A 27,790-nucleotide genomic window follows, 5' to 3' on the forward strand; every position below is an offset into this window, starting at 1 on the left:
AATGGCCTCATAAGTTCTCATCTGTGGGAGTTTCCTGTCATGACCGAGGGATCGTTCTGTTATTGCTACTTCCAGAGGTGGTAAAATACCCAAATGTAAACCACAAATTGTTAGAAAGAGAAATTTGAAAAATGTTAATGAGCAAGCCCATCATCATGACCTATTACTGATAAACTGGTTGGTCCTCCAGGTTCCCGATGTTCAGTTTGCTTGGTCATTTTTAAGGAAAATGTTGAGAGAATTGAAAACAAACATACAAACATGCTCCCTTTGGGAAACTCGGAGTGAAAGGACGGGAAAACCCTGGTTTTCTCCTGAGTTGTCAGACATTATACGTGAAATGGTGAGTCAACCAAGGACTGGGCCGTTTTTAGACAGATAAGAAATAAATGTACTTCACTCTTAAAAAAGGCCAAATCCGAATTTCTCAGTCGTAAGTGGAAAGTCACTAAATCTCTCTGTGAATAAAAGGGACGAAATGCTGTCTGAGACAGAGCCGGTAAACTGTTTTAATGAGCATTTTGTCTCAGCTGGTTCTCTGTTGGAGTCTACAGGAGTAGCTGCTATGACTCCATGCACCAACTCTCCAGTGTTTAATGTGTCGCAGGTGCGTGAAGCCCTGAAAGAGTTAGATCCTAGAAAACCACCTGGGCCAGATTTAATTGAGCCTTATTTTGTGAAAAAGGCGGCTGATTTTATTGCAGAGCCCCTTACAATTCTGTTTAACCTGTCAGTTCAAAACAAAGAAGTTCCATCAGTTTGGAAGTCTGCTTTCGTCGCCCCTTTGTTTAAAGGAGGTGATCCAGCAGTTTTGACCAACTACCAGCTTTTATCAAATTTGTGTGTTTTGGTAAAAATCCTTGAATCCCTTGTTTCTGACCAAGTAAAAGAGTTTTTATATTCTAATGAACTCCTTTCTAAACTGCAATCAGGCTTCAGAAAAAAGCACAGTACCACTACTGCTGCTGCAAAAGTAATTAATGATATACTTTGTATATGGTGCTGTTCGGGGGGCCTGGGTGGTGCTGGATCGGCTGCATGTGTGGAGTGGTGGGGGGGCGTTGACAGGGGTGGGGGGTAGTTGTGGGGCCCTGATCAGGGCCCTCCTATCCCCTGCTCCCCCGGGGGTATCTCACAGGGGACATGTTGGGAAAGAAAGGTGAGGGCGTGCATGAGCCAATGGATGGTGAATGAATGTTAGAGCAGGGGGGGGGATCAGGGTGAAAGAATTTAGGAAAGTGGATGGCCGCTGGGATAGGAGGAAGGGGGGGTGTATGCAGATGGGTGGGGGTGTGTATGTGGGGTTATGTTGGTGGTACAGGGAAGTGATGGGGTGGGTGTACAATGAGGAGTGTGAATGTGGATAGAGGGGTGTAGGGAGGTGTGTGTGTGTGTGTAGAGTGGGGTGTGTGTATAAAGAACGGGGGTAGGAGAGTGTGAGTTTGAGCGTGTGTCAGAGAATGGGTGGATAGGGTGTGTGTGCATGTGTGTGTGCATGTGTGTGCATGTGTGTGTGTGCATGTGCGTGCGTGTGTGTGCATGTGTGCGTGTGTGCGTGCATGTGCGTGTGTGTGTGCATGTGTGCGCGTGTGTGTGCGTGTGTGTGCATGTGTGTGTGCGTGTGCATGTGCGTGCGTGTGTGTGTGTGCATGTGTGTGTGCATGTGCGTGTGCGTGCGCATGTGTGTGTGCATGTGTGTGTGCATGTGTGTGTGCATGTGCATGTGTGCGTGTGCATGTGTGCGAGTGCGTGTGTGTGTGCGTGTGTGTGTGCATGTGTGTGCGCATGTGTGTGTGTGCATGCGTGTGTGCGTGTGCGCGTGTGCATGTGTGCGAGTGCGTGTGCATGTGTGCGAGTGCGTGTGCATGTGTGCGAGTGCGTGTGTGCGTGTGTGTGTGTGCGTGTGTGCATGTGTGTGTGCGTGTGCGTGTGTGCGAGTGCGTGTGTGTGTGTGTGCGAGTGCGTGTGTGTGTGTGTGTGTGTGTGTGTGTGTGTGTGTGTGCGTGCATGGGGGAGGGTCTTGGTGCTTGGGGAGCGCTGCTGGTCCACTGGGGTGCGGCCTGGCTGCCGCTCGGTGGCGGTCTGGGGATCCCGGCCCTCCGTCGGTGTGGCCCTGGTCTCGGGGGTCCTTCTGGCGTGCCTCTTGCCTTTGTGTGGGAGGGGTCACACTGGCATGATCTTCTCTGAACACGTTCCACTCTGCATGTTCTGCATGTGACACAGTCACCGAGTCGTCTGCAGGTTTATTCACTAACAGCAGCTGGTTTTCTCATTTCTGTTTGTTTCTCATTTATATTTAACTTTTTACATTCATAGTTTAGTTACTATGATCTAAAGTTGGCTTGTATGTGTATGTATATGTGTTAATACTGGCAAGTGCGTATATGTTTGTACGTACGTATGTGTGTGTGTATGTGTGCATAGAGGTGTGTGTGTATATGTATGTATGTGTATATGTATAAGTGTACATACACTACTCACAAAAAGTTAGGGATATTCAGCTTTTGGGTGAAATTTCCCAACAAGCCTAAAATGCATTCAAACCTGTACAGGTGAACTTAATGTGATCTTCTCTAAGCTTTTAAATGCACATGTCCAACTGTTAAATGTTTCAATAAATTTTGCACAAGTTGCTGTTCTCTAACAAGGAGCTTAACGGCAAAAATCACGGCAGGTGTGTGATCCTTGAATTGACCAATAAATGTCCTGGTTCAATTAGAGCTGGTGTTTAAACAGTTGTCCTCATCATGCTGTTCACATTTTGACATCATGAGACCAAGACGACACCTAACAATGGAACAACAGTCCCTTGCCATTGCGATGCTTCAAACAGGACGTTCTCAGACAGAAGTGGCCACTGAGCTTGGAGTGTCACAGAGTGTCATCAGCAGGTTGCAACAGAGATATGGAGAGACTGGAAGAGTCACAGAAAGGCCTAGAAGTGGACGTCCTTTGGCCACATCCCGTGCTGATGACCGCTACATTGTGAACACTGCCCTGAGAAACCGGATGATGAATGCCACTCAACTCCAGGCACGTTTAAGAGAGGTGAGAGGCACCCAAGTGTCACGTCAGACCATTCCAAACCGTTTCCATCAGCGTGGTCTGCGTGCTAGACGACCTGCACGGGTACCTGACCACACCACCAGGCACAGGCATCATCGTCTCGCATGGGCCAGGGAGCATTTACGCTGGACGAGGAACCAGTGGGCCTCAGTGCTGTTCTCTGATGAAAGTCGATTCACACTGAGCAGAAATGATGGCCGGCAACGATGTTGGAGACGTCAGGGAGAGCGCTATGCATCAGCCACTGTTGTCACCAGGCCAGCTTTTGGTGGTGGCGGTGTTACAGTGTGGGCAGGGGTGTCCACTTGGTACAGAACTGCCCTACACTTTGTGAATGGTACAGTGACAAGCCCATACTACCTGAATAACATCATTAATCCAGTGATTGTGCCCCTACATGAACAGCACAGGCCTAATTTCATCTTCATGGACGACAATGCTCCTGCTCATCGAGGCCGCATCATCAGGGAACGGCTGTTGGAGACTGGTGTACCTCAAATGGAACGGCCTGCACTCTCTCCAGACCTGAATCCCATTGAAAACCTGTGGGATCAGCTGAGCCGTCGTGTAGAGGCTCGAAACCCTGCACCCCAGAACCTCAATGACCTGAGGGCTGCCCTTCAAGAAGAGTGGGATGCCATGCCTCAGCAGGCAATAAGTTGCCTTGTGAACAGCATGAGACGTCGTTGTCAAGCTGTAATTGATGCTCTAACACTAACTTTTTGTGAGTAGTGTATATACATATATATATATATATATATATATATATATATATATATATACAAATATATATATACATATATATATACATATATATATACAAATATATATATACATACATATATATATATACATATATATATATATATATATATATATATACATATATATATGTGTGTGTATATGTGTGTATATGTATACATCTGTAGGTTGTTTTTTCTTTTTGTTTTTGAGTTATTTTTTAGTTTTTTTTTCTCTCCCTTTATCTCTTTCACTTTTCTTATGAGGTGTTTTTTTCTCCTTTCTCTTTCTGTCTTTCATCTGTCCTCTCTGGTCCAGCAGTACAAACTCTACAATTCAAACAACAATACAAAATAAATATAGAAATAAAATAAAAATTCAGAAAGTCGAGGGGATCATTATATCTATAAAGCTTCCCTTGGCAGAGAACCCAGCATCCAGACCATCATTCTGCTGCCTAAATGCTGGACAAAAAAAAAAAAAAACCAACAAAAAAAAAACAATATACTTGTTGCTCTCGACAGTAAGCAATGCTGTGCTTCACTTTTTCTTGATTTGTTAAAAGCTTTAGCCGCTGTGGACCATGTTGTTCTAAAGCATCGGCTTCTTTGGGAATGTCTGACTGCGACGTTTCTTGGGTCATGAATTATCTGAACAACAGGACATGGACTATGTTCTGCTTTTGTAAAGGTCCACAAGGGGGTCCCACAGGGCTCTATATTAGGTCCGCTCTTGTTTATTATGTAAATAAACAAAGTGGGAAAGAAGGTGTCCGATGCTAACATGCATTTTTATGCTGATGACACAATCGTTTATTGTTTTGGATCATCTCCAGCTGAAGCCGTGGAGTCTTTGCAGAGAGCTTTTGATGTTGTTCAACTCTTCTGCAGCTTAAACTGGTTCTAAATGCTGATAAGACCAAACTGATGTTAACTAGTTCCAAGAAGGTCTCAAGTTCCTCCTGTGCTCACTCTCATAGGAAGTTTCATAGAGGTGGTTCATACGTACAAATACCTCATTATCTGGCTTGATGATGCTTTTACTTTTAAGCCCCACATAGAAAATCTTGTGAAGAAACTAAAACTCAGATTGTCTTTTTTCTTTCAAAACAAATATTGTTTTTCTTTTAAAGCTAAAACACAGCTAGTTGCTGCTACATTTTTATCTGTTTTAGATTATGGTGATGTGGTGTATAGGACCATGTATCTCTGAGGTTTATTACAAGATGTAAAAGCATGACCCATCATTGTATTCTAGAGTAGGATGGCCTTTGTTTTCCATCAGGAGAACGGGGCATTGGTATATTTTTTATTTATAAGGCCTCGCTTGGGCTGCTGCCATCCTATATCTGTGATTTAATCACACACAGATGTGTTGATTCTGATTTTTTGCGATCGAACGATCATTTGATGCTTTTTGTTCCATTTTCTCGCACAGAGCTGGGAAAAAGGGCCTTGGTCTACTCCGCTGCGTCTACGTGGAACTCTTTGCAGAGAGACTGGAAATTGTCCCAACCTATTTTTTTTGAACGGTTTTAAGTCCAGAGTGAGAGATTTTGAGATGTTCTGTTTTAGTTGTAACATGTAGATCGCCTGTAACTCCTGGCCAGGACTCCCTGGAGAAAGAGGTTCTTACCCTCAGTGGGACTTTCCTGGTGAAGTAAAGGTTAAATAAAAAATAAAAATTCTGCAGCATGTTTCAGCTCATGGCCCCGCCCCCTGGCTCTGCTCCAGCACCCACATGGCCCCGCCCCCACACCTGTCTGTCTCCCCGCCCCTTCACCTTGCTCCCACAGTTGGCAGTCAGCAGAGTGTCGGACGGACGCAGCAGTTTGCAGGCGTTGGCGATGTTGACGGCCGTCTCCTGCTTGTCTCCGGTGAGGACCCAGACTTTGATGCCGGCCCTCTGGAGGGCGTGGATGGTCTCTGGGACCTCCTCCTGGAGTCGGTCCAGGATGCCGGTGCTTCCTGGACAGAGACGGCGGACTGAGCGGCGCTCATGATGCATCGTCAGACCGATGGGTTTGACCTACCTAACAGAGTCAGGTCCGTCTCCAGCTTCTGGGCCGACTCCAGCAGAAGCTCCTCCCGGTTCTCGATGCTGCTCTCCGCGACCAGCTGCCTCTTCATCCACGCCTCATACTCCTCCTCCTCCAGGACCTGATCCGCACAGGAAGCAGCCGACAATCGTCAGAACACGTCACCAGACAGCTGGATCACATCTGGTGGAAGTTGCCGGAGAGCCTGGAGGCGGAGCCTCGCCTGGAGGCGGAGCCTCGCCTGGAGGCGGAGCGCCACCTGGAGGCGGAGCCTCGCCTGGAGGCGGAGCCTCGCCTGGAGGCGGAGCGCCACCTGGAGGCGGAGCCTCGCCTGGAGGCGGAGCGCCACCTGGAGGCGGAGCGCCACCTGGAGGCGGTGCTCCACCTGGAGGCGGAGCGCCACCTGGAGGCGGAGCGCCACCTGGAGGCGGAGCGCCACCTGGAGGCGGAGCGCCACCTGGAGGCGGAGCGCCATCTGGAGGCGGTGCTCCACCTGGAGGCGGAGCGCCACCTGGAGGCGGAGCGCCATCTGGAGGCGGAGCGCCACCTGGAGGCGGTGCTCCACCTGGAGGCGGAGCCTCACCCGGAGGCGGAGCCTCACCCGGAGGCGGAGCTCCACGCATCCTCTTCCACCTGGAGGCGGAGCCTAACAATCCTTTTGTTGTTTTTTCGCTGAAAAGCTCCACCACGTCTGGTCCTGACATCACTTCCTGTCTCTGTCCTCACCTTTCTGGCAATGCACAGTGTCCTAAGTCCGTCCCTGGCATAGCTGTCCAGGTGTCTCTGGGTTTGCTGTCTGATGTGGTTGTACATGTCCTCCACCTGTCCTCCACCTGTACAGAGACATCAGATAAGTCCTGTCTCCATCCTCTCCTGTGTCTCTGCGGACGGGATGTTTTACCTGCGGGGGTCTCCAGCAGGTCCATGATGACGGAGTCAGCTCCCTTGACATAGACCACCACCTGTCCTGTGAGGGGGTGTCGGATCACAACAGACATCCTTTTCCTGTTGGAGTCGAAGGGGAAGACGTGGAGCAGCTGGACCACCAGAGACCCGATCCCCGGGAGGTCAACCAGGAGGCTCTGGGCCGAGCGGCCTCTCAGGGTGCAGCGGTACGCTCGGGCCGCGTGGACCAGGGCCGCCTCATCCGGACTCTCTGCCTCATACAGGAGCAGCTCGTCAGACTCCGCCTCTTGCTCCGCTTCCTGTCCTGGCTCCTCCCCCCGAGCTGCCTTCTCTTCCTCCAGTTTGCTGGTTTCCTGGTTGTTGTCCGGTTCTGATTCTGGTCCATCGCCAGCGTCATTGTGGGTCGGGAACGTGAAGGAGGCGGTCTTCCCTCGGCCGAAGAGCCTGCCAGCGAAGCTGCGGGGGCTGCCTCGGGTTTGGGAGGGGGGCATTGTTGAGAACGGCGAGAAGTTGAGGCGCTGGAACATCAGTTTGATCTCCTCCAGTGACCGGAGAGGGGTCCGAGTTTCAGGGACCTGGGGGGGGGGGGGCAACAGAGCAACAGTTGCCCCAACGGTTAGCTGGACTGTATCTGGGATGAAACCCAGAAAGACAAATAAAGTCCCGGACCAGAACCCCCCGCTGGGACAGTAGAGCCCCGCGTCATCGGGCTCGGTTACAGCCTCACCATGTGACGCGGCTGGCCGGGCGACGACACCACCACGCTGTTGCAGATGGCCAGAGCCAGGAAGAAGTCAGCGATGTAGGACAGCTCCAGGCTGGAGGGCGAGTCCTCCATCGCTGAGGAGGAGAGACAGTCCAGCTTTCGGACCAGCTCGGGGTCCGGCACCACGTCCTTCGCCTGGACAGAAGCACGCAGAGGAATTCATGCTTTGTTTAGTTCAAGTCAGGAAGTTAAAGCCGGAGGATCATGAAACATTTGAGGCAAACAATCAAACAAGATGTTTCCAGAAAAGAAAAAGCCGCACGAGAACCGCAGTGGTGGTTTCGGCCTCCCCTTCAGGTCTGCACCAGTGTCGGGGAGCAGGACTTGAACCGCTCACCTTCAGATTACAAGACAAGCCGCTCTACCACCTGAGCCGCCGTCTGCGTAACCATAGTAACGGGTTTATTTCCAGCTTGGGACCGGAGACCAGGATGAACCTGAGAGGGACTGGTTCAGCCAGGAACCATGATGATTCTCACCATGCGACTGCAGAAGGCGCCGGTCTTCGCCTGGACATGACTGGACAGTCCGTCCCCGTCCTCCAGCGACTCCGCAGTGAGCGTGTGCAGAGAGACGGCGCTCCGGTTGCAGCTCAGCGAGCGGCAGCTCAGAGACTTCCTGCTGCAGCTCGACTTCAGGGAGACAGAACGGCCGGACGCCTCCGTCCTCTCTGCCCCCTCCGCCTCGTACACCTCCAGCCTGCGAGCTGGCACACACACACACACACACACACACACACACACACACAGGTCAGAGTCATGTGACCACCTGATCATTCATACCAATGTGATCTCAGGTAAAACTGCTTTTCAGTGTCTGGATATGAAAACATCGTGAACCTGTCGTCTCCTCAGGAGAACCGTCCTGAAATCTGACCTGATTGGTCAGAAAGGGCCGCGCACGTTAAACCAGCCAACAGAGAGGCGCTCTGATGTCAGCAGGATGTAAGATCCTGGATCAGCTCCTCTGGGAGTCACAGAGAAACCAGTTCTGTTGTACCAACTGGTCCCGGTCCGGCTTCTTACCGTTTTCTACATGAGGATATTCCACGCCGTAAATACTGCAGCGGCAGAACACCATCTTGTTCTCCGTCAGTGTTCCCGTCTTATCGGAGAACAGGTACTGAATCTGACCCAGATCCTCAGTGATATTCAGGGCCCGGCACTGGATCCTGGAGTCCTGCTCCTGGTTGTACAGGTCTAAGTCGTTGTTGATGAAGTATACCTGGCCCAGTTTCACAATCTCAATGGACACGTAGAGGGAGATGGGAATCAGGACCTGTTGGACAGAAACCCGTCACGTTACGGAAGAAAGATGAAGACCTGACTCACGTGATGCTCCTGGGGACGTCTCTGGCAGCCCGAGTTCAATTTCTGAATCTGTAGCAGTTGTTTAACTCTTAATCCTCCATCAGATCTACCGAAGCCGGTCCCTGTTGCTCTTTATGCTGCTATATCTATTCATACATTCATTTTACTTTTGTTTTATCAATATGTTTAGCATTTTACAACTTGAACACACACATACACGATGGTAGTTTCAATATTGCTAGACGTGCTGACGTTGCGGTAACGTATTGTGTCATTTCCTGTTTTCCTAGCGTGTGTCACTGCGGATTACTACGAGCCGTTAGCTCCTTTAACTTCTTTCTAACTTCTATCTATTGTTAACCAACCACTTACTTTAGCGCACAATATCTTCCCAAACCACTGTTCTATATATTGCATTTATTTTTGGGATCTTTGGCTTTCTGTTTACTGACTTAAACAGCTCAAGCACTCGGTTTTAGCATGGCTGCTAGCTCTCTTCCCACACCCCGGTCCCCTGCCTTTTCTTGCTCGGTGTGTCTGATGTTTAGCTACTCCTCCGCCTCCTTTAGTGATAACGGTAGGTGTATTAAGTGTAGCAGCTTGGCAGCTTTGGAGGCGAGGCTCTGTGAGTTAGAAGCCCAGCTCCGCACTCAGTTAGGGAAGCAGTTAGTTAGCAAGCCCCCATTAGCCAGTGCGGAGCTACCAGCCAGGGCAGCTAGCCCACCTAGCCGTCCCTCAGCAGTTCCCGCGCAGCCGGGAGCCGAGGCGGGCTGGACGACGGTCAGGCGGAAGCGTAGCCCCAAACCAAAACCCACTGGCCACCACCGACCTGTTCACGTTTCTAACAGATTTTCCCCGCTCGGCGACACACCCGCTGAGGCAGAAACCCTGATTATAGGTAGTTCCATAGTCAGAAACGTGGCTCTAGAGACACCGGGGACCATAGTCAGATGCATTCCTGGGGCCAGAGCGGGCCACGTCGAATCGTATTTGAAACTGCTGACTAAGGCTAAACGTAAATACCGTAAGATTGTAATTCACGTCGGCGGTAACGACACCCGATTACGCCAATCGGAGGTCACTAAAATGAATGTTGCTTCGGTGTGTAACTTTGCCAAGAGCATGTCAGACTCCGTAGTTTTCTCTGGTCCCTTGCCAAATTTAATCAGCGATGACATGTTTAGCCGCATGTCATCCTTCAACCGCTGGTTGTCTAGGTGGTGTTCCGATAACAACGTGGGTTTTATAGATAACTGGAGCGCTTTTTGGGGAAAGCCTGGTCTTATTAGGAGAGATGGCATCCATCCCACGTTGGATGGAGCCGCTCTCTTATCCAGCAATATGGACTCTTTTATTAGTCAGCTAAATTGACAACTCAGGGTTGGGACCAGGAGGCAGAATTGTAGTCCTACACACTTTTCTGCAGCTTCCCACCTGCCGCCGCCCACCCAAAACCCCATTCCGACCTTATACAACTTCCCAGCAGTAAGAATTAAACAACACAAAAACACTTCTGGGGTTAATCGTGAAAACCTCATAAAAATAAAAACAATGGATCTAATAAAATCTGAAAATAAGACAATAAAGTGTGGCCTACTGAATATCAGATCCCTCCCAAATAAGTCTTTATTAGTCAATGACTTGATAGGTGATCACCACATTGATTTATTCTGTCTTACGGAAACCTGGTTACAGCAAGAGGATTATGTTAGCTGGCGTAGCTCCATTAATACTAACTATTTAAACTTTCACATTCCTAGAACTACAGGCAGAGGAGGAGGTGTTGCAGCTATTTTTCAGTCAGAATTTTTAATTAATCCTAAGCACAAAACTAACTATAAATCCTTTGAATTCCTGACATTAAATTTATCTCATCCAAAATGGAATCCAGAGAAACCACTCCTTTTAGCATTAGTGTATCGCCCACCTGGACCTTACTCCGAGTTTCTGACCCAATTCTCTGATCTCTTGTCTGAGTTAGTGCTGACTACTGATAAGGTCATTGTACTAGGTGATTTTAATATTCATGTTGACCATGAAAATGATAGTTTAAACATTTCCTTTAGCTCTATTCTAAACTCAATTGGGTTTTCACAAAATGTCCATGGAGCCACTCACTCTCATGGCCATACTCTTGATCTGGTTCTAACATCTGGTATTGAGACTGATAAGCTCAAAGTATTTTCTCAAAACCCTGTCTTGTCCGATCACTTCTTATTAACCTTTGAATTCACTTTATTTGATTACTCACTGACCAAAAATAAATTCTACTATAGTAGATGTTTATCAGACAATAATATTACAAAATTTAAACAATCAATTGAATAAATTTTTTCCCCTCTACCATGTGTTAGCATGACTGAGAGTCCCCCTTTAAGCCTTACTCCTGCTCAGATTGATCAGCATGCTGATACTATAACAGCTTCAATGCGTACAACCTTGGATAATGTTGCTCCCCTAAAGAAGAAGAAATTAGGTAAGATTATGAAGGCTCCCTGGTTTAATTCCCAGCTTCGAGCTCTAAAACAGGCGTCAAGGCGTTTGGAAAACAGATGGCGTTCATCAGGACTAGAGGAGTCTCACTTAACCTGGAAAGAAAGTTTAATCGTATACAAAAAAGCCTTACGTACGGCAAGAACAGCTTATTATTCATCATTGATAGAGGAAAACAAAAACAACCCTCGGTTACTTTTCAGCACTGTAGCTAGGCTTACTAGGAGCCGGAGCACTGTGGAGCCATGTATTCCTTTCTCACTTAGCTGTGATGATTTCATGTATTTTTTCAGGAATAAAATTGATACTATTAGAGATCAAATCCACAATATTCTTCCTTCTACCTATAATGTTGAGCCTGTTGTGGTCTCCGAAGCATCCTTAGAACCAGGATCTGACTTGTGTCTAAATAGTTTCTGTCCGGTCCAACCCTCTGAATTAACTAAAATAATAGCTTCATCTAAACCATCCACCTGTATCTTAGACCCTCTCCCAACGAGCCTCTTTAAGGACATTTTCCCTTTAATTAATACATCACTACTAAGTCTTATCAATATGTCTTTAGTGACAGGATATGTACCACAATCATTTAAAACTGCTGTAATCAAGCCTTTACTTAAAAAGCAAGCTCTGGATCCAGAGGTGATAGCAAATTATAGACCTATATCTAACCTCCCGTTTATGTCCAAAATTCTGGAGAAAATAGTTTCAGCTCAGCTACATGCCCACCTGAGCAGAAATAATTTATGCGAGGAGTTTCAGTCAGGATTTAGAGCTCATCATAGCACTGAGACGGCATTGGTGAAAGTTACTAATGACCTTCTTATGGCCTCAGACAAAGGACTTGTGTCCGTACTTATCTTGCTTGATCTTAGTGCTGCATTTGATACAGTCGATCATAACATTCTGTTACACAGACTAGAACAGGTGATTGGAATTACAGGTACAGCGTTAAGCTGGTTTAAATCATATTTATCTGATAGACTTCAGTTTGTTCATGTAAATGACAAGTCCTCCTCACAAACTACAGTAAGTCATGGAGTTCCTCAAGGTTCTGTACTTGGACCAATATTCTTCACGCTATATATGCTCCCTTTAGGCAAAATTATTAGACAGCATGGAATAAACTTTCATTGTTATGCAGATGATACTCAGATATACTTATCCTTTAAACCAGATGAAACAAATCAGCCCAATAGGCTACAAAATTGTCTCATAGACATAAAGACTTGGATGTCTAGAAATTTTCTCCTCTTAAACTCAGATAAGACTGAAGTAATTCTCGTTGGATCTGAAAAACTCAGAGCTAAATTTTCCAGTTTTGTAATGAACCTGGATGGCATTACTTTAGCTTCCAGTGCTACAGTGAGAAACCTTGGAGTAATATTTGACCCTGACCTGTCCTTTGGCCCACATATTAAGCAGGTTACTAAAACAGCCTTCTTTCTTTTACGTAATATAGCCAAAATTAGGGACATTCTGTCTCAGAGTGATGCAGAAAAACTGGTTCACGCTTTTGTTACTTCGAGACTAGATTACTGTAACTCTCTATTACTGGGCTGTCCTAAATATGCCCTGAAAAGCCTTCAGCTGATCCAGAATTCTGCAGCCAGAGTCCTGACCAGAACCAGCAGGAGAGATCATATTTCTCCAGTTTTAGCCTCTCTTCATTGGCTGCCTGTTGAATCTAGAATAGAATTTAAAATCCTTCTCCTTACATATAAAGCCCTCCATAACCAGGCACCATTATATATCAAAGACCTCATAGTTCCTTATATACCAAGCAGAGTACTTCGTTCGCAGACTGCAGGCTTACTTGTGGTTCCTAGAGTCTCAAAGAGCCGAGCAGGAGGCAGAGCCTTTGGTTATCAGGCCCCTCTCTTATGGAATAAGCTCCCAGTTAGTGTTAGGGAAGCAGACACCCTCCCCACCTTTAAGACTAGGCTGAAGACTTATCTTTTTGATAAGTCCTATAGCTAGGGATGGTTAGCATCCCTTAGTTATGCTGCTGTAGGTTTAGACTGCTGAGGGACATTTCCTGATACACTGAGCTTCTTTCTCTTTATCTCTCTCTTTTATCATTAACATGTATGTCTCCTGCCTCAGCAGGTCTCCCTGGCCGGGAGTAGCAGTTCCTGTTGTCTGTTGTCTTTCTGTCCTCTTACCCCCACACAGCAGAGGCAGATGGCTGCCTGTCCTGAGCCGGGTTCTGCCGGAGGTTTCCTTCCTGTTAAAAGGGAGTTTTTTCCTTCCCACTGTCGCCAGTGTGCTTGCTCAGGATGGGAGACTGAGTTGGACTCAACTCAATCTGTTGGTTTCCTTATATAGGCTGTTATGAATTGGCCTTCATTATGTTTTCCCCTCTGTCTGTAAAGCGTCTTGAGATGGCATTGCCGTGATTTGACGGTATATAAATAAAGTTGAATTGAACTGAAGTTGAATACACACGTTCCCTAGCCATCGTATTACCACCCACCCCTTACACATACCCTAATATAATAAACAACAAAAAGAAGGGTTTTATTTATTCCTTCATTCATTTTCTAAAACCGCGTAGTCCGATGAAGGGTCGCGGGGAAGCTGGAGCCTATCCCAGCAGTCGTTGGGCGAAAGACGGGGTACATTCTGGACAGGTCGCCAGTCCATCGCAGGGCAAGAAGGGGTTTAATACAAGAGAATTCTGCACAAGTGTCTGGCTAACTAAAAGCAACACAAAACAAACACAGTCTGGGATAGTAGAATATATAATCCTCCTTCATGTATGTACATATCCTACACAAGTTTACACATTGCTATATTAATTTCACTCTATGGCGTGTTCATGCCGAAGCTATCAGAGAGGACTCAAGCTTTTAACATCATCAGTAAAATGAGACCAGATCACCCAAAGACAATTTTCCCTGCTGTATCTCAGTTTCTCCAGCTGCAGCGTGGAAAGAATGTCCTCAATCCAGCTGTTGGAACCATGGAGGTTTGTCAGGTTTCCAAAGAAGAAGAATGGCCCTGCGCGCTATTTGGGACATAAAGGCAATTGCTTTCGCCTGTAGTTCAGAGACAACAAAGGAACCCAAAGACAGAGGTGAGCGGAGAAGGTGGGACTTGTTTCCTACAGATGAGAGAGATGACCTCAAAAATGCCTGTCCAGAAACTTTCCAGTGATTTACACGTCCAGAACATGTGTCCCAGCGTAAAAAGGGTGGAGCAGTGGCATCTCAAACATGCACTGCTGACGTTGGAATATATCTAAACAAGTTTATCATTTGAGTAATGTAGACAGTGAAAAACTTTAAACTCAATTAGATTATGCCTACCTATAGATAGAGGTGGTATGAATCCGCTCTCAGCAAAGTAGCCAAGACCTGTCAGGGAGGTCAATACCCAAATCTTCTGCCCATGACAGTTTAAGTTTGACCCATGATGGTGGATTTACATCGTGAAGCTTATTATAGATTTTGGAAATGTTGCCTCTCATGTATGGGTCTTGGGTAAGTATGTCATCCATTATGGTATCATAATCTCAGATTTGAAATGCTTGCAAATGAATCTTCTGATTTGGAGAAATAAAAAAAAAATTGGGATTTAGAGATATTATATTTTCTTTGCAGTGATTCAAAGGACTTTAAAATGCTTTCAGATAAGAGGTCCTTAAAGAAGACCAGGCCACATCTGTGCCAAATTTGGTATGCCGAATCAGTTTGGGACGGAGGTGGTTATTTAGCAAAGGAGAGAATAAGGAATGATGGGTAATATGAAAATCTTTTCTAAACTAAAACCAGAAGGAGCTGAGCCAGAAGGCGAAGCTCTCGATTTACCAGTCGATCTACGTTCCTACCCTCACCTATGGTCATGAGCTGTGGGTCGTGACCGAAAGGAGGAGATCTCGTATACAGGCGGCTGAAATGGGTTTCCTCCGCAGGGTGGCCGGGCTCTCCCTTAGAGATAGGGTGAGGAGCTCGGTCATCCGGGAGGAGATCAGAGTAGAGCCGCTGCTCCTCCGCATCGAGAGGAACCAGTTGAGGTGGCTCGGGCATCTGGTCAGGATGCCTCCTGGACCTCCCTGGTGAGGTGTTCCAGGCACGTCCCTCTGGGAGGAGACCCCGGGGAAGACCCAGGACACGCTGGAGGGATTATATCTCTCGGCTGGCCTGGGAACGCCTTGGGATCCCCCCCGCAGAGTTGGCAAATGTGGCTGGGGAGAGGGAAGTCTGGGCTTCCCTGCTTAGGCTGCTGCCCCCGCGACCCGACCACGGATAAGCGGCAGAAGATGAGACAAGACGAGAAACCAGATTTTTCTGGAGTGTTTTAGGACTGGGTTGGTGAATTGAGCCTGTGAAGATGCATGGATTAAGGAGCTCATAAACAAAATAAGGTATAATAAATTATGTTACTATGTTACCTGCAGGTTGGGTCGGGCTGGGTCTAGAAATGTTCCCTCATTAAATGTGCCGGTGCAGTGCATGTAAACCTATGATCACCTCATGATTTTTTGTTGCCATATTCAGGGGCGCCGCCAGGACTTTTGGGCCCTATGAGAGACCCCACTACTTGTTTGCAAGTTTTAGATTTTTGTTTTGCTTCAACTGCTTCAAGCTGATCAAATAAATAGCATTTCATGGGAATAATTAAGATCTGTGGCTGCATTTAAATCACAATGTACTATGATATTTTAATATTGAAAGCACCTTAATACAGACACATATCAGCATATATCAGGCCAACTAAAATCTGCCTTTATGTGCATTTTAACGTGTGCAGCGACGGTTTGGACAGGAAAGATGATTTTAGAAATGCGGGACAGAAACATTGGTTGATCCGTGCGTCGCACAAGGTGTTTCTAAAACAGAAAATAAGCATTGTAATTTATTAATTTATTTAAAATAACAAAACCTTGAGTCTCCAGTTTCTGTAATAAGTTCATCAAGTGTCTGGACCTAATTTATTGGCCGAGTCAGAAAGTTTACAGGTCTGGGAATTCACAAAAATTCAGAGACAACCAGACAAAGAAAGATGGAAACGTCACAGACCTCACAGAGCTAAGTCCCCTCCTTGTCCCAGTGTCCTACCTGGTCCTAGTCCCCTCCCTGTCCCAGTGTCCTACCTGGTCCTAGTCCCCTCCCTGTCCCAGTGTCCTACCTGGTCCTAGTCCCCTCCCTGTCCCAGTGTCCTAACTGGTTCCAGTCCCCTCCTTGTACCCGTCCCTTCCCTGTCCCAGTGTCCTACCTGGTTCCAGTCCCCTCCCTGTCCCAGTGTCCTACCTGGTCCTAGTCCCCTCCCTGTCCCAGTGTCCTACCTGGTTCCAGTCCCCTCCCTGTCCCAGTGTCCTACCTGGTCCTAGTCCCCTCCTTGTCCCAGTGTCCTACCTGGTCCTAGTCCCCTCCCTGTCCCAGTGTCCTACCTGGTCCTAGTCCCCTCCCTGTCCCAGTGTCCTACCTGGTCCTAGTCCCCTCCCTGTCCCAGTGTCCTAACTGGTTCCAGTCCCCTCCTTGTACCCGTCCCCTCCCTGTCCCAGTGTCCTACCTGGTTCCAGTCCCCTCCTTGTACCTGTCCCCTCCCTGTCCCAGTGTCCTACCTGGTTCCAGTCCCCTCCTTGTACCTGTCCCCTCCCTGTCCCAGTGTCCTACCTGGTTCCAGTCCCCTCCTTGTACCCGTCCCCTCCCTGTCCCAGTGTCCTAACTGGTTCCAGTCCCCTCCTTGTACCCGTCCCCTCCCTGTCCCCGTGTCCTACCTGGTTCCAGTCCCCTTCCTGTACCCGTCCCGTCCCTGTCCCAGTGTCCTACCTGGTTCCAGTCCCCTTCCTGTACCCGTCCCGTCCCTGTCCCAGTGTCCTACCTGGTTCCAGTCCCCTCCTTGTACCCGTCCCCTCCCTGTCCCAGTGTCCTACCTGGTTCCAGTCCCCTCCTTGTACCCGTCCCCTCCCTGTCCCAGTGTCCTAACTGGTTCCAGTCCCCTCCTTGTACCCGTCCCCTCCCTGTCCCAGTGTCCTACCTGGTTCCAGTCCCCTTCCTGTACCCGTCCCGTCCCTGTCCCAGTGTCCTACCTGGTTCCAGTCCCCTCCTTGTACCCGTCCCCTCCCTGTCCCAGTGTCCTACCTGGTTCCAGTCCCCTCCTTGTACCCGTCCCCTCCCTGTCCCAGTGTCCTAACTGGTTCCAGTCCCCTCCTTGTACCCGTCCCCTCCCTGTCCCAGTGTCCTACCTGGTTCCAGTCCCCTTCCTGTACCCGTCCCGTCCCTGTCCCAGTGTCCTACCTGGTTCCAGTCCCCTCCTTGTACCCGTCCCCTCCCTGTCCCAGTGTCCTACCTGGTTCCAGTCCCCTTCCTGTACCCGTCCCGTCCCTGTCCCAGTGTCCTACCTGGTTCCAGTCCCCTCCTTGTACCTGTCCCCTCCCTGTCCCAGTGTCCTACCTGGTTCCAGTCCCCTCCTTGTACCTGTCCCCTCCCTGTCCCAGTGTCCTAACTGGTTCCAGTCCCCTCCTTGTACCTGTCCCCTCCCTGTCCCAGTGTCCTACCTGGTTCCAGTCCCCTCCTTGTACCCGTCCCCTCCCTGTCCCAGTGTCCTACCTGGTTCCAGTCCCCTTCCTGTACCCGTCCCCTCCCTGTCCCAGTGTCCTACCTGGTTCCAGTCCCCTCCTTGTACCCATCCCCTCCCTGTCCCAGTGTCCTACCTGGTTCCAGTCCCCTCCTTGTACCTGTCCCCTCCCTGTCCCAGTGTCCTAACTGGTTCCAGTCCCCTCCTTGTACCTGTCCCCTCCCTGTCCCAGTGTCCTACCTGGTTCCAGTCCCCTCCTTGTACCCGTCCCCTCCCTGTCCCAGTGTCCTACCTGGTTCCAGTCCCCTTCCTGTACCCGTCCCCTCCCTGTCCCAGTGTCCTACCTGGTTCCAGTCCCCTCCTTGTACCCATCCCCTCCCTGTCCCAGTGTCCTACCTGGTTCCAGTCCCCTCCTTGTACCTGTCCCCTCCCTGGTTCCAGTCCCCTCCTTGTACCTGTCCCCTCCCTGTCCCAGTGTCCTACCTGGTTCCAGTCCCCTTCCTGTACCCGTCCCGTCCCTGTCCCAGTGTCCTACCTGGTTCCAGTCCCCTCCTTGTACCTGTCCCCTCCCTGTCCCAGTGTCCTACCTGGTTCCAGTCCCCTCCTTGTACCTGTCCCCTCCCTGTCCCAGTGTCCTAACTGGTTCCAGTCCCCTCCTTGTACCCGTCCCCTCCCTGTCCCAGTGTCCTACCTGGTTCCAGTCCCCTCCTTGTACCCGTCCCCTCCCTGTCCCAGTGTCCTACCTGGTTCCAGTCCCCTTCCTGTACCCGTCCCGTCCCTGTCCCAGTGTCCTACCTGGTTCCAGTCCCCTCCTTGTACCTGTCCCCTCCCTGGTTCCAGTCCCCTTCCTGTACCTGTCCCCTCCCTGTCCCAGTGTCCTACCTGGTTCCAGTCCCCTTCCTGTACCCGTCCCGTCCCTGTCCCAGTGTCCTGCCTGGTTCCAGTCCCCTCCTTGTACCTGTCCCCTCCCTGTCCCAGTGTCCTACCTGGTTCCAGTCCCCTCCTTGTACCTGTCCCCTCCCTGTCCCAGTGTCCTACCTGGTTCCAGTCCCCTCCTTGTACCTGTCCCCTCCCTGTCCCAGTGTCCTACCTGGTTCCAGTCCCCTTCCTGTACCCGTCCCGTCCCTGTCCCAGTGTCCTACCTGGTTCCAGTCCCCTCCTTGTACCTGTCCCCTCCCTGTCCCAGTGTCCTACCTGGTTCCAGTCCCCTCCTTGTACCTGTCCCCTCCCTGGTTCCAGTCCCCTTCCTGTACCCGTCCCGTCCCTGTCCCAGTGTCCTACCTGGTTCCAGTCCCCTCCTTGTACCTGTCCCCTCCCTGTCCCAGTGTCCTAACTGGTTCCAGTCCCCTCCTTGTACCTGTCCCCTCCCTGTCCCAGTGTCCTACCTGGTTCCAGTCCCCTCCTTGTACCCGTCCCGTCCCTGTCCCAGTGTCCTACCTGGTTCCAGTTCCCTCCTTGTACCCGTCCCCTCCCTGTCCCAGTGTCCTACCTGGTTCCAGTACCCTCCTTGTACCCGTCCCCTCCCTGTCCCAGTCCCCTCCTTGTACCCGTCCCCTCCCTGTCCCAGTGTCCTACCTGGTTCCAGTCCCCTCCTTGTACCCGTCCCCTCCCTGTCCCAGTGTCCTACCTGGTTCCAGTCCCCTCCTTGTACCTGTCCCCTCCCTGTCCCAGCCCCTCCATATCCCAGTGTCCCTCCCTGCTTGAAGAAAAAAAAAAATCTAAAATTTGCAATAAAGTGGTGGGATCTATGTCATTGTCTTTCATAGGGCCCAAAATTCCTGGCGGTGCCCCTGGGTCTGATCATATATAAGACTCCATAAACAAAAAAAACAGAATTTGCAGATTTCGATAGCGTGGTTAGGGATTTAGGATTTTATTTGTCCAAAGTTGGCACTAGAACTAGATTAAAATCACCACCCAAAATCAATTGGCTGGTAGTTGTAACAGAGAGATTTGCAAAAAAAAAAAAAGAAACATTTGTGGGTCATCCCAGTTTGGGGCATAGACATTGGCTAAAATCACCTCCGTACCAAATAACTTCCCCACACCTATAACATATCTGCCCTTAGTATCGGATATTGTTTTTGTTGGTACCAATGGGACGCCTTTTCTAATAAGTATGGCTGCGTCTCTACATCCATCTCCATAGTTGGAATGGTAAACTTGTCCTATCCAGCCTCGCTTTAATTTTGACTGTTCACTGGAACGGAAATGAGTCTCGCAAAAACTTTATTTCAGGCCTCAAATGATTCAAGTGTGTAAAAACTCTACGTAGTTTAATAAGATGATGTATTCCTTTCACATCGCAGCTAATAAAATAAGTTGTGTCTACAACTTGAGTCTCTAAATAAGGAGTGATCGGAAAGGGAGGAAAAAAAAAACACAAGACAAACAATGACTAATTTCCCAAACGTGCTGATCTCCCAAAAACCAAAGGGGATCGCACCCACACTCCTAGCACAGGCAGAATCGGCACTAAAGTGCACAGGGTGAACTAATAAATACTTGCCAAGAGCAGCAGAACAGATTAATGTAAAGAGAAAGGCACAGGTGGAGTAAGATTTGCCAGCCATGGGCATTACCGAGTTTCCTCTGTGCAGAATTAACCCTATCAAGTACTGAAATGTGAAAATTAAAGTTGAAACATAAAATAGACAGAGCATCAGGCCTAATTTTCACCAGGGTTAAACAAACTTAGAGTAGTTTACAGCTACAAAGCCTCAGTGTCTCATTTCAAATGATAATTTTCATTGTAATGATTCAGTTACTGATCACCTGGTCTGGGTCTCAAAAGGCTCTGGGTGATGTACTTCTGGGCTTCCTCTGGAGTGGAGAAAGAGCGGTGTACTTCTTTCTGCAGCTGTAAAGTGTCGTCCGTGCATGTAGAAAGACTCTCTTCCATACCTTTTACTTTTACAGTCAGTGAGGAGAGCTAGATGTAATGGACCTGGCAGCTGTAATATCACCCCTGATGATTGCCATCTGGTTTTCTAAACACTCAGGACCTTTGTTTTTAGAGTGTCTAAGAAGTCTTTTCACAAGGAAGACAGGAGCTCTAGTTTAATCACCTCGATGTCAATCACAGTGGAAATCACGGCCAGATTTGTCTCACCTGAAGCGTCTTTGTTAATAGAGGCCACAGGCTGAGCCGAGGTAGTGGGCCTTGTGTGTAAAAGAGTTTGCTTTCCTATGGATGGTTTTCCAGCCATTTTGGTTCGTCTGTTCAGTCCACAACTTCAGATTAGGTCCCAGACGGGATTTTGGTCAGGCTGTGCCAAATAATGTACTTTTTAAACAGGCTGCTCTGCTTTGCCCGGCAAAGTGTGGCTTCCACCGTCACTTGGACAACTGCAACAAATCTACATTCATTTTACATCATTTTAGCCTTGTGATCTGACAGCTGTGGCTAGAAACACCACGTCTCCGTGGAAACGTCACGTCTGCTCTGTGAAAACATCACATCTCCGTGGAAACGTCACGTCTCTGTGGAAACGGCACGTCTGCGTGGAAACATCACGTCTCCATGGAAACATCATGTCTCCATGGAAACACATTGAACTTGAGAGACCTGGTTGAACTTGTTTTTTTTCCACCAGGTTTAATGTTTCCATTAAGCCCTCACAAATACTGGTCTTTGAGAACCAACAGGACCCACCTGTAGGACAATAATCATGGTCCAGAAGACGTAGAACCCGGCTAAAGTGGGAGAAGTCTCCCCATCCACCTGGAAGACTGGATCTCCGAGGTCTTTCAGCCACAGTCCGTGACCTGAAACAGACCCAGAAAATCAGAGATAGATGAGTTCTGGAGAGATAACGGTCCTTTGTCCTGGTTCTGTTACCATAGAAACAGAAACAATTCTACATTTCAGACATCTAAATCTTTCAGTTTATTAAAATAAAAAAAAATAAAAAAAAGATAGAGGACAAAAGAATACTTTCTTCATCCCCCGAAGGGAAATTCAAGGTCCAAATACAACCCGTCCAAGATTTTACAGACAAACGTAGAACCGTCACACAGAACACAGGTCCGGGCAGTCAGGCGCTGCCTTTAACAGAGTAGAAAGAAACAACATGAGGTAAACATGGGTTGGAGAAGAAAAAAAAGGAAGTTTCTCTGTACCGCCCTTACAGGGCAGTCTAGAGATTCAACAAAAAAACCCTCAAAACAGAAAGAGCACATATTCAGACAATCACAACATGAGGAAAACAATATGGGAGGGCGTGGTCGGGGTGGGATCTCTCAGCACAGCCAGTCACTTCGCAGCCGAAAGGGCGCATCCATCCAACTCGCTGTCCGTGAGTGGAGGGAGGGACAAGGACCGGAGAAGACGGTGAAAAATAGGAGTGTGTGTCTGTAACAGTGAGTGTGAGTGTGTGTGTGTTCAGTGAGGTAGTCTGTGAACTTTCCCCAGTTCATCTGTTCCACCTGATGTTGACGTGGCCTCGAGAACTGAGTTCAGTTTGAGTTCCACAGGCCTGAGAAGAGAGTGGGGTGGATACAGACTGAGCGTCAGACATTACAGTCCAGAAGACATGATAACCAGCCTGCAAGGCCAGTGCAGGGAGCCAGGTTCAGATAACAGCTTTGTTTTGGGTCAGGCTGAGCGTCGTTTGGCTCTTCCTTAAGTCCTCAGTGGTCTCAGTCGGACTCCGAAACAGCCGAATTGGGTCAGGTTCCATAAAACCGAGCAGCAGCTTCTTCATGATGTTTCCCACCCACCAATGAGCTCCAGATTACAACCAGCCTGCCAGTTCGGGCCAGACTGGCATCCAGTTCACGGTTCAGCTCTATCACCGCATGAGTTTGAGTGCTGCTAGTTCCTCGGCATCGTCCATCACAGATCTTCCAGACTCAGTGACATACCAGAAAACTGCACACACCAACCAGCAGTTATCATAAATCCAGTTGTGTAGAAATCCTCCACAGAAAGAAGCGACAGACACATGACCTTCATCACGTCTCCAGCAGCAGGACTCTGTCAGGACATGCGGCTACACTTCGCTTGTTCTTTGGGAAAAAAAGATTTGATCAATTGAATTGAGAGACCAGCTGATCAGATCCATGATTTAAATTTAGAAGGAAATCCAGATCAGACTGGTGATCAGACTGATAGATCTGGTCTCTCCTTAAGCAAATCTCCTGATGACTGAGCCGCTTGGTAGGCTGGAAGAACTTCTAATACTGTTCCTTGTCTTGGGTTCCTCACCAGTTTTTGGATACTGGTTCTTGGGTGTTGGGTCCTGGTTCCTGGATATGAACATGAACCTGGAAAATGAACCTGGAACTGGATCTAACTGGGTCCAGGTCCTGCCCTACTAGTCTAAAACTTTTAAACAGTTCGTACAGAGACTGCCTCACATTCCAAATCCTGGTTTTTGGACATTTTAAAATCAATTCTTGTTGGAGAGTTGTTAGTGAGATGGTTTGAACTAGTTCCAGGTGTGAAAACTGAGATCATGTGACTTGTTAACATCCTCTCATGATGCCATCAAAATATTTTAGATGTCTGAAAAAACTTTATGAGCAAAATCAACATTTCTGCTCCAGAAAGTAGGACCTGATTGGCTGATGAAGGGTACATACCTACAGCAGCAGTGAGACACATGACGATGAGGAGGACGACGCACCACAGGACGTCCGTGTTGAGGCGTCTCTCCAGACGGCTGCGCTTGTACCTGGGACCGCTGTTGTTCATCATAGCCTTCGTCTCATGACCTGAGCAGAGACACAGACGCTGTTCACTGGAAGACGTTGGGACGATGTCAGGAGGAACATCCTGCTCTGGACGTGGATGCAGACCCACGTCCTCACAGAGACGGACGTCTTGTGTCCAGTAGGTTTAGTCCTGTAAAACAGTAAGGCCAGCTGAAGGGTTTGGGCTCACCAGCATAGACCACGATGCCGACCACAGTCTCTGTGTTCCTGATGGTGCAGCTTCTCAGCAGCAGGTTCCTGCTGTGGACACCCACTCGGACCCCACCGGAGTGTTCTCTGTGGAACCACAAACACGGTCAAGAGGTTTTCAGCTGAGAGATGTTCGGCTACTGTAAGATGAAAGGAAACTCACATGTAACCTCTGAACCTGCTTAGGTCATTGTTGGGGTTCTCACACTCGATACGGCTGTGGAAGCTCTCAGGGGTGAAGTCCTCTCCCTGGAAAACACCAAAACCAGGACTGATCAGAGTCCTGATGTGGAAAACTTAAAATCTTCTGTTTCCAGACACCTCTCCGTGGAACCAGTTTCTATCTGTGGAACCAGCTCTCCCTCCATGGAACCAGTTTCTATCTGTGGAACCAGCTCTCCCTCCGTGGAACCAGTTTCTATCTGTGGAACCAGCTCTCCCTCCATGGAACCAGTTTCTATCTGTGGAACCAGCTCTCCCTCCGTGGAACCAGTTTCTATCTGTGGAACTAGCTCCCCTCGGTGGAACCGGCTCGTCTCAGTGGAATCGGCTCCTCTTGGTGGAACCGGCTCCTCTCGGTGGAACCTTCTTCTCGGTGGAACCGGCTCCTCTCGGTGGAACCTTCTCCTCTGTGGAACCGGCTCCTTTCAGTGGAACCTTCTTCTCTGTGGAACCGGCTCCTCTCGGTGGAACCTTCTTCTCTGTGGAACCGGCTGCTCTCAGTGGAACCGGCTGCTCTCAGTGGAACCTTCTTCTTGGTGGAACCGGCTCCTCTCGGTAAAAACGGCCCTGATGACAGGGCTGGAACCTCCAACCGGAGAACGTCTGTGATGAAGAAGGAAATCTTTCCTGATAATGTCCGACTGGGACCAGCAGGATGGTCTTCCTTCTGAACTTGGGTCCAGCCAGCTTATCGATCCAGAACTACATCCTGAAGTCCAGTCAGGCAGGAAGGGCGATTCATGACTTTCATATAAGCGGGTTTCAGATAAACATACGTGTTTGACCCAGTTTTTCGGTTAAGGACCAGGTCTGTCAGGAGACCAGGAGAAGACAGGTGTCCACGTACCTGCTGAGGGAGGTCTGAAACCACCTGTCTCTGCTTCAGGTTGGTCTCTCCATCCAGGTTGGCGGTCTCGATGTAGCAGACCCCGCGAGGGTCTGACGAGTACAGCAACAGCAGATCAGCCGGGATTATTTCATTACAGGACAGACGGACAAAGTCCCCGACCTGGACATCTTTCCAGCACCGGTCCAGGTAGGACTTCTGAGTCCTGCAGCAAACCATGAAGACAGACAGGGACCAATGTCAGAAAGATAGACAGGCAAGACTTCTGAGAGAAAGGACACGACGAGATCCACCATCAGGACACATCCTGGTCCCCGTAGGACACATCCTGGTCCAAGTAGGACACATCCTGGTCCCGGTAGGACACATCCTGGTCCCGGTAGGACACAACCTGGTCCCAGTAGGACACAACCTGGTCCCAGTACGACACAACCTGGTCCCCGTAGGACACATCCTGGTCCCGGTAGGACACATTCTGGTCCCAGTAGGACACAACCTGGTCCCAGTAGGACACAACCTGGTCCCCGTAGGACACATCCTGGTCCCAGTAAGACACAACCTGGTCCCAGTAGGACACATCCTGGTCCCCGTAGGACATATCCTGGTCCCAGTAGGACACATCCTGGTCCCCGTAGGACACAACCTGGTCCCAGTAGGACACAACCTGGTCCCCGTAGGACACATCCTGGTCCCCGTAGGAAACATCCTGGACCCCGTAGGACACATCCTGGTCCCCGTAGGACACAACCTGGTCCCCGTAGGACACATCCTGGTCCCAGTAGGACACATCCTGGTCCCAGTAGGACACATCCTGGTCCCCGTAGGACACAACCTGGTCCCAGTAGGACACATCCTGGTCCCAGTAGGACACAACCTGGTCCCAGTAGGACACATCCTGGTCCCAGTAGGACACAACCTGGTCCCAGTAGGACACAACCTGGTCCCATGAGGACACATCAGTCCCAGTAGGACACATCCTGGTCCCAGTAGGACACATCCTGGTCCCCGTAGGACACAACCTGGTCCCAGTAGGACACATCCTGGTCCCAGTAGGACACAACCTGGTCCCAGGAGGACACATCAGTCCCAGTGGGACACAACCTGGTCCCAGTAGGACACATCAGTCCCAGTAGGACACATCCTGGTCCAAATAGGACACAACCTGGTCCAAGTAGGACACAACCTGGTCCCAGTAGGACACAACCTGGTCCCAGTGGGACACAACCTGGTCCCAGTAGGACACATCAGTCCCAGTAGAACACATCAGTCCCAGTAGGACACAACCTGGTCCAAGTAGGACACAACCTGGTCCCAGTAGGACACAACCTGGTCCCAGTGGGACACAACCTGGTCCCAGTAGGACACATCAGTCCCAGTAGAACACATCAGTCCCAGTAGGACACAACCTGGTCCCAGTAGGACACATCAGTCCCAGTAGGACACAACCTGGTCCCAGTAGGACATCACAGTCCCAGTAGGACACAACCTGGTCCCAGTAGGACACATCCTGGTCCAAGTAGGACACATCAGTCCCAGTAGGACACATCAGTCCCAGTAGGACACATCAGTCCCAGTAGGACGCAACCTGGTCCCAGTAGGACACATCAGTCCCAGTAGGACACAACCTGGTCCCAGTAGGACACAACCTGGTCCCAGTAGGACACATCCTGGTCCCAGTAGGACACAACCTGGTCCAAGTAGGACACAACCTGGTCCCAGTAGGACACATCAGTCCCAGTAGGACACAACCTGGTCCCAGTAGGACACATCAGTCCCAGTAGGACACAACCTGGTCCCAGTAGGACACATCAGTCCCAGTAGGAAACAACCTGGTCCTAGTAGGACACATCCTGGTCCCAGTAGGACACATCCTGGTCCCAGTAGGACACATCCTGGTCCCAGTAGGACACAACCTGGTCCCAGTAGGACACATCCTGGTCCCAGTAGGACACATCCTGGTCCCAGTAGGACACAACCTGTTCCCAGTAGGACACAACCTGGTCCCAGTAGGACACAACCTGGTCCCAGTAGGACACATCCTGGTCCCAGTAGGACACATCCTGGTCCCAGTAGGACACAACCTGGTCCCAGTAGGACACATTCTGGTCCCAGTAGGACACAACCTGGTCCCAGTAGGACACATCAGTTGACGTAGGACACAACCTGGTCCCAGTAGGACACATCAGTCCCAGTAGGACACAACCTGGTCCCAGTAGGACACATCCTGGTCCCAGTAGGACACAACCTGGTCCCAGTAGGACACAACCTGGTCCCAGTAGGACACATCCTGTTCCCAGTGGGACACATCCTGTTCCCAGTAGGACACAACCTGGTCCCAGTAGGACACAACCTGGTCCCAGTAGGACACATCCTGGTCCCAGTAGGACACAACCTGGTCCCAGTAGGACACAACCTGGTCCTAGTAGGACACATCCTGGTCCCAGAAGGACACAACCTGGTCCCAGTAGGACACAACCTGGTCCTAGTAGGACACATCCTGGTCCCAGTAGGACACAACTTGGTCCTAGTAGGACACATCCTGGTCCCAGTAGGACACAACCTGGTCCAAGTAGGACACAACCTGGTCCCAGTAGGACACGTCCTGGTCCCAGTAGGACACAACCTGGTCCCAGTGGGACACAACCTGGTCCCAGTAGGACACATCCTGGTCCCAGTAGGACACAACCTGTTCCCAGTAGGACACAACCTGGTCCCAGTAGGACACATCCTGGTCCCAGTAGGACACAACCTGGTCCCAGTAGGACACATCCTGGTCCCAGTAGGACACATCCTGGTCCCAGTGGGACACAACCTGGTCCCAGTAGGACACATCAGTCCCAGTAGGACACATCAGTCCCAGTAGGACACAACCTGGTCACAGTAGGACACATCAGTCCCAGTAGGACACATCAGTCCCAGTAGGACACAACCTGGTCCCAGTAGGACACATCCTGGTCCCAGTAGGACTC

General features: G+C 49.6%; 1 protein-coding gene across 1 annotated transcript in view; it reads right to left on the reverse strand.

Annotated features, from left to right (window-relative positions):
- Positions 1–27,790, reverse strand: part of atp10d (ATPase phospholipid transporting 10D) — a gene marked incomplete at its 5' end in the record, with an annotated part of 93,406 nt that overhangs the window by 33,366 nt on the left and 32,250 nt on the right. Inside the window, 12 exon segments of the mRNA XM_079262006.1 lie at positions 5,590–5,774; positions 5,840–5,966; positions 6,572–6,678; positions 6,747–7,326; positions 7,479–7,652; positions 7,997–8,223; positions 8,543–8,795; positions 21,501–21,613; positions 23,432–23,563; positions 23,733–23,839; positions 23,916–24,001; positions 24,822–25,026. Coding sequence (XP_079118132.1) covers positions 5,590–5,774; positions 5,840–5,966; positions 6,572–6,678; positions 6,747–7,326; positions 7,479–7,652; positions 7,997–8,223; positions 8,543–8,795; positions 21,501–21,613; positions 23,432–23,563; positions 23,733–23,839; positions 23,916–24,001; positions 24,822–25,026 — 2,296 coding nt within the window.

Source organism: Telmatherina bonti (assembly GCF_933228915.1).
Source record: "Telmatherina bonti genome assembly, chromosome: 22".
Classification (NCBI taxonomy): Eukaryota; Metazoa; Chordata; class Actinopteri; order Atheriniformes; family Telmatherinidae; genus Telmatherina; species Telmatherina bonti.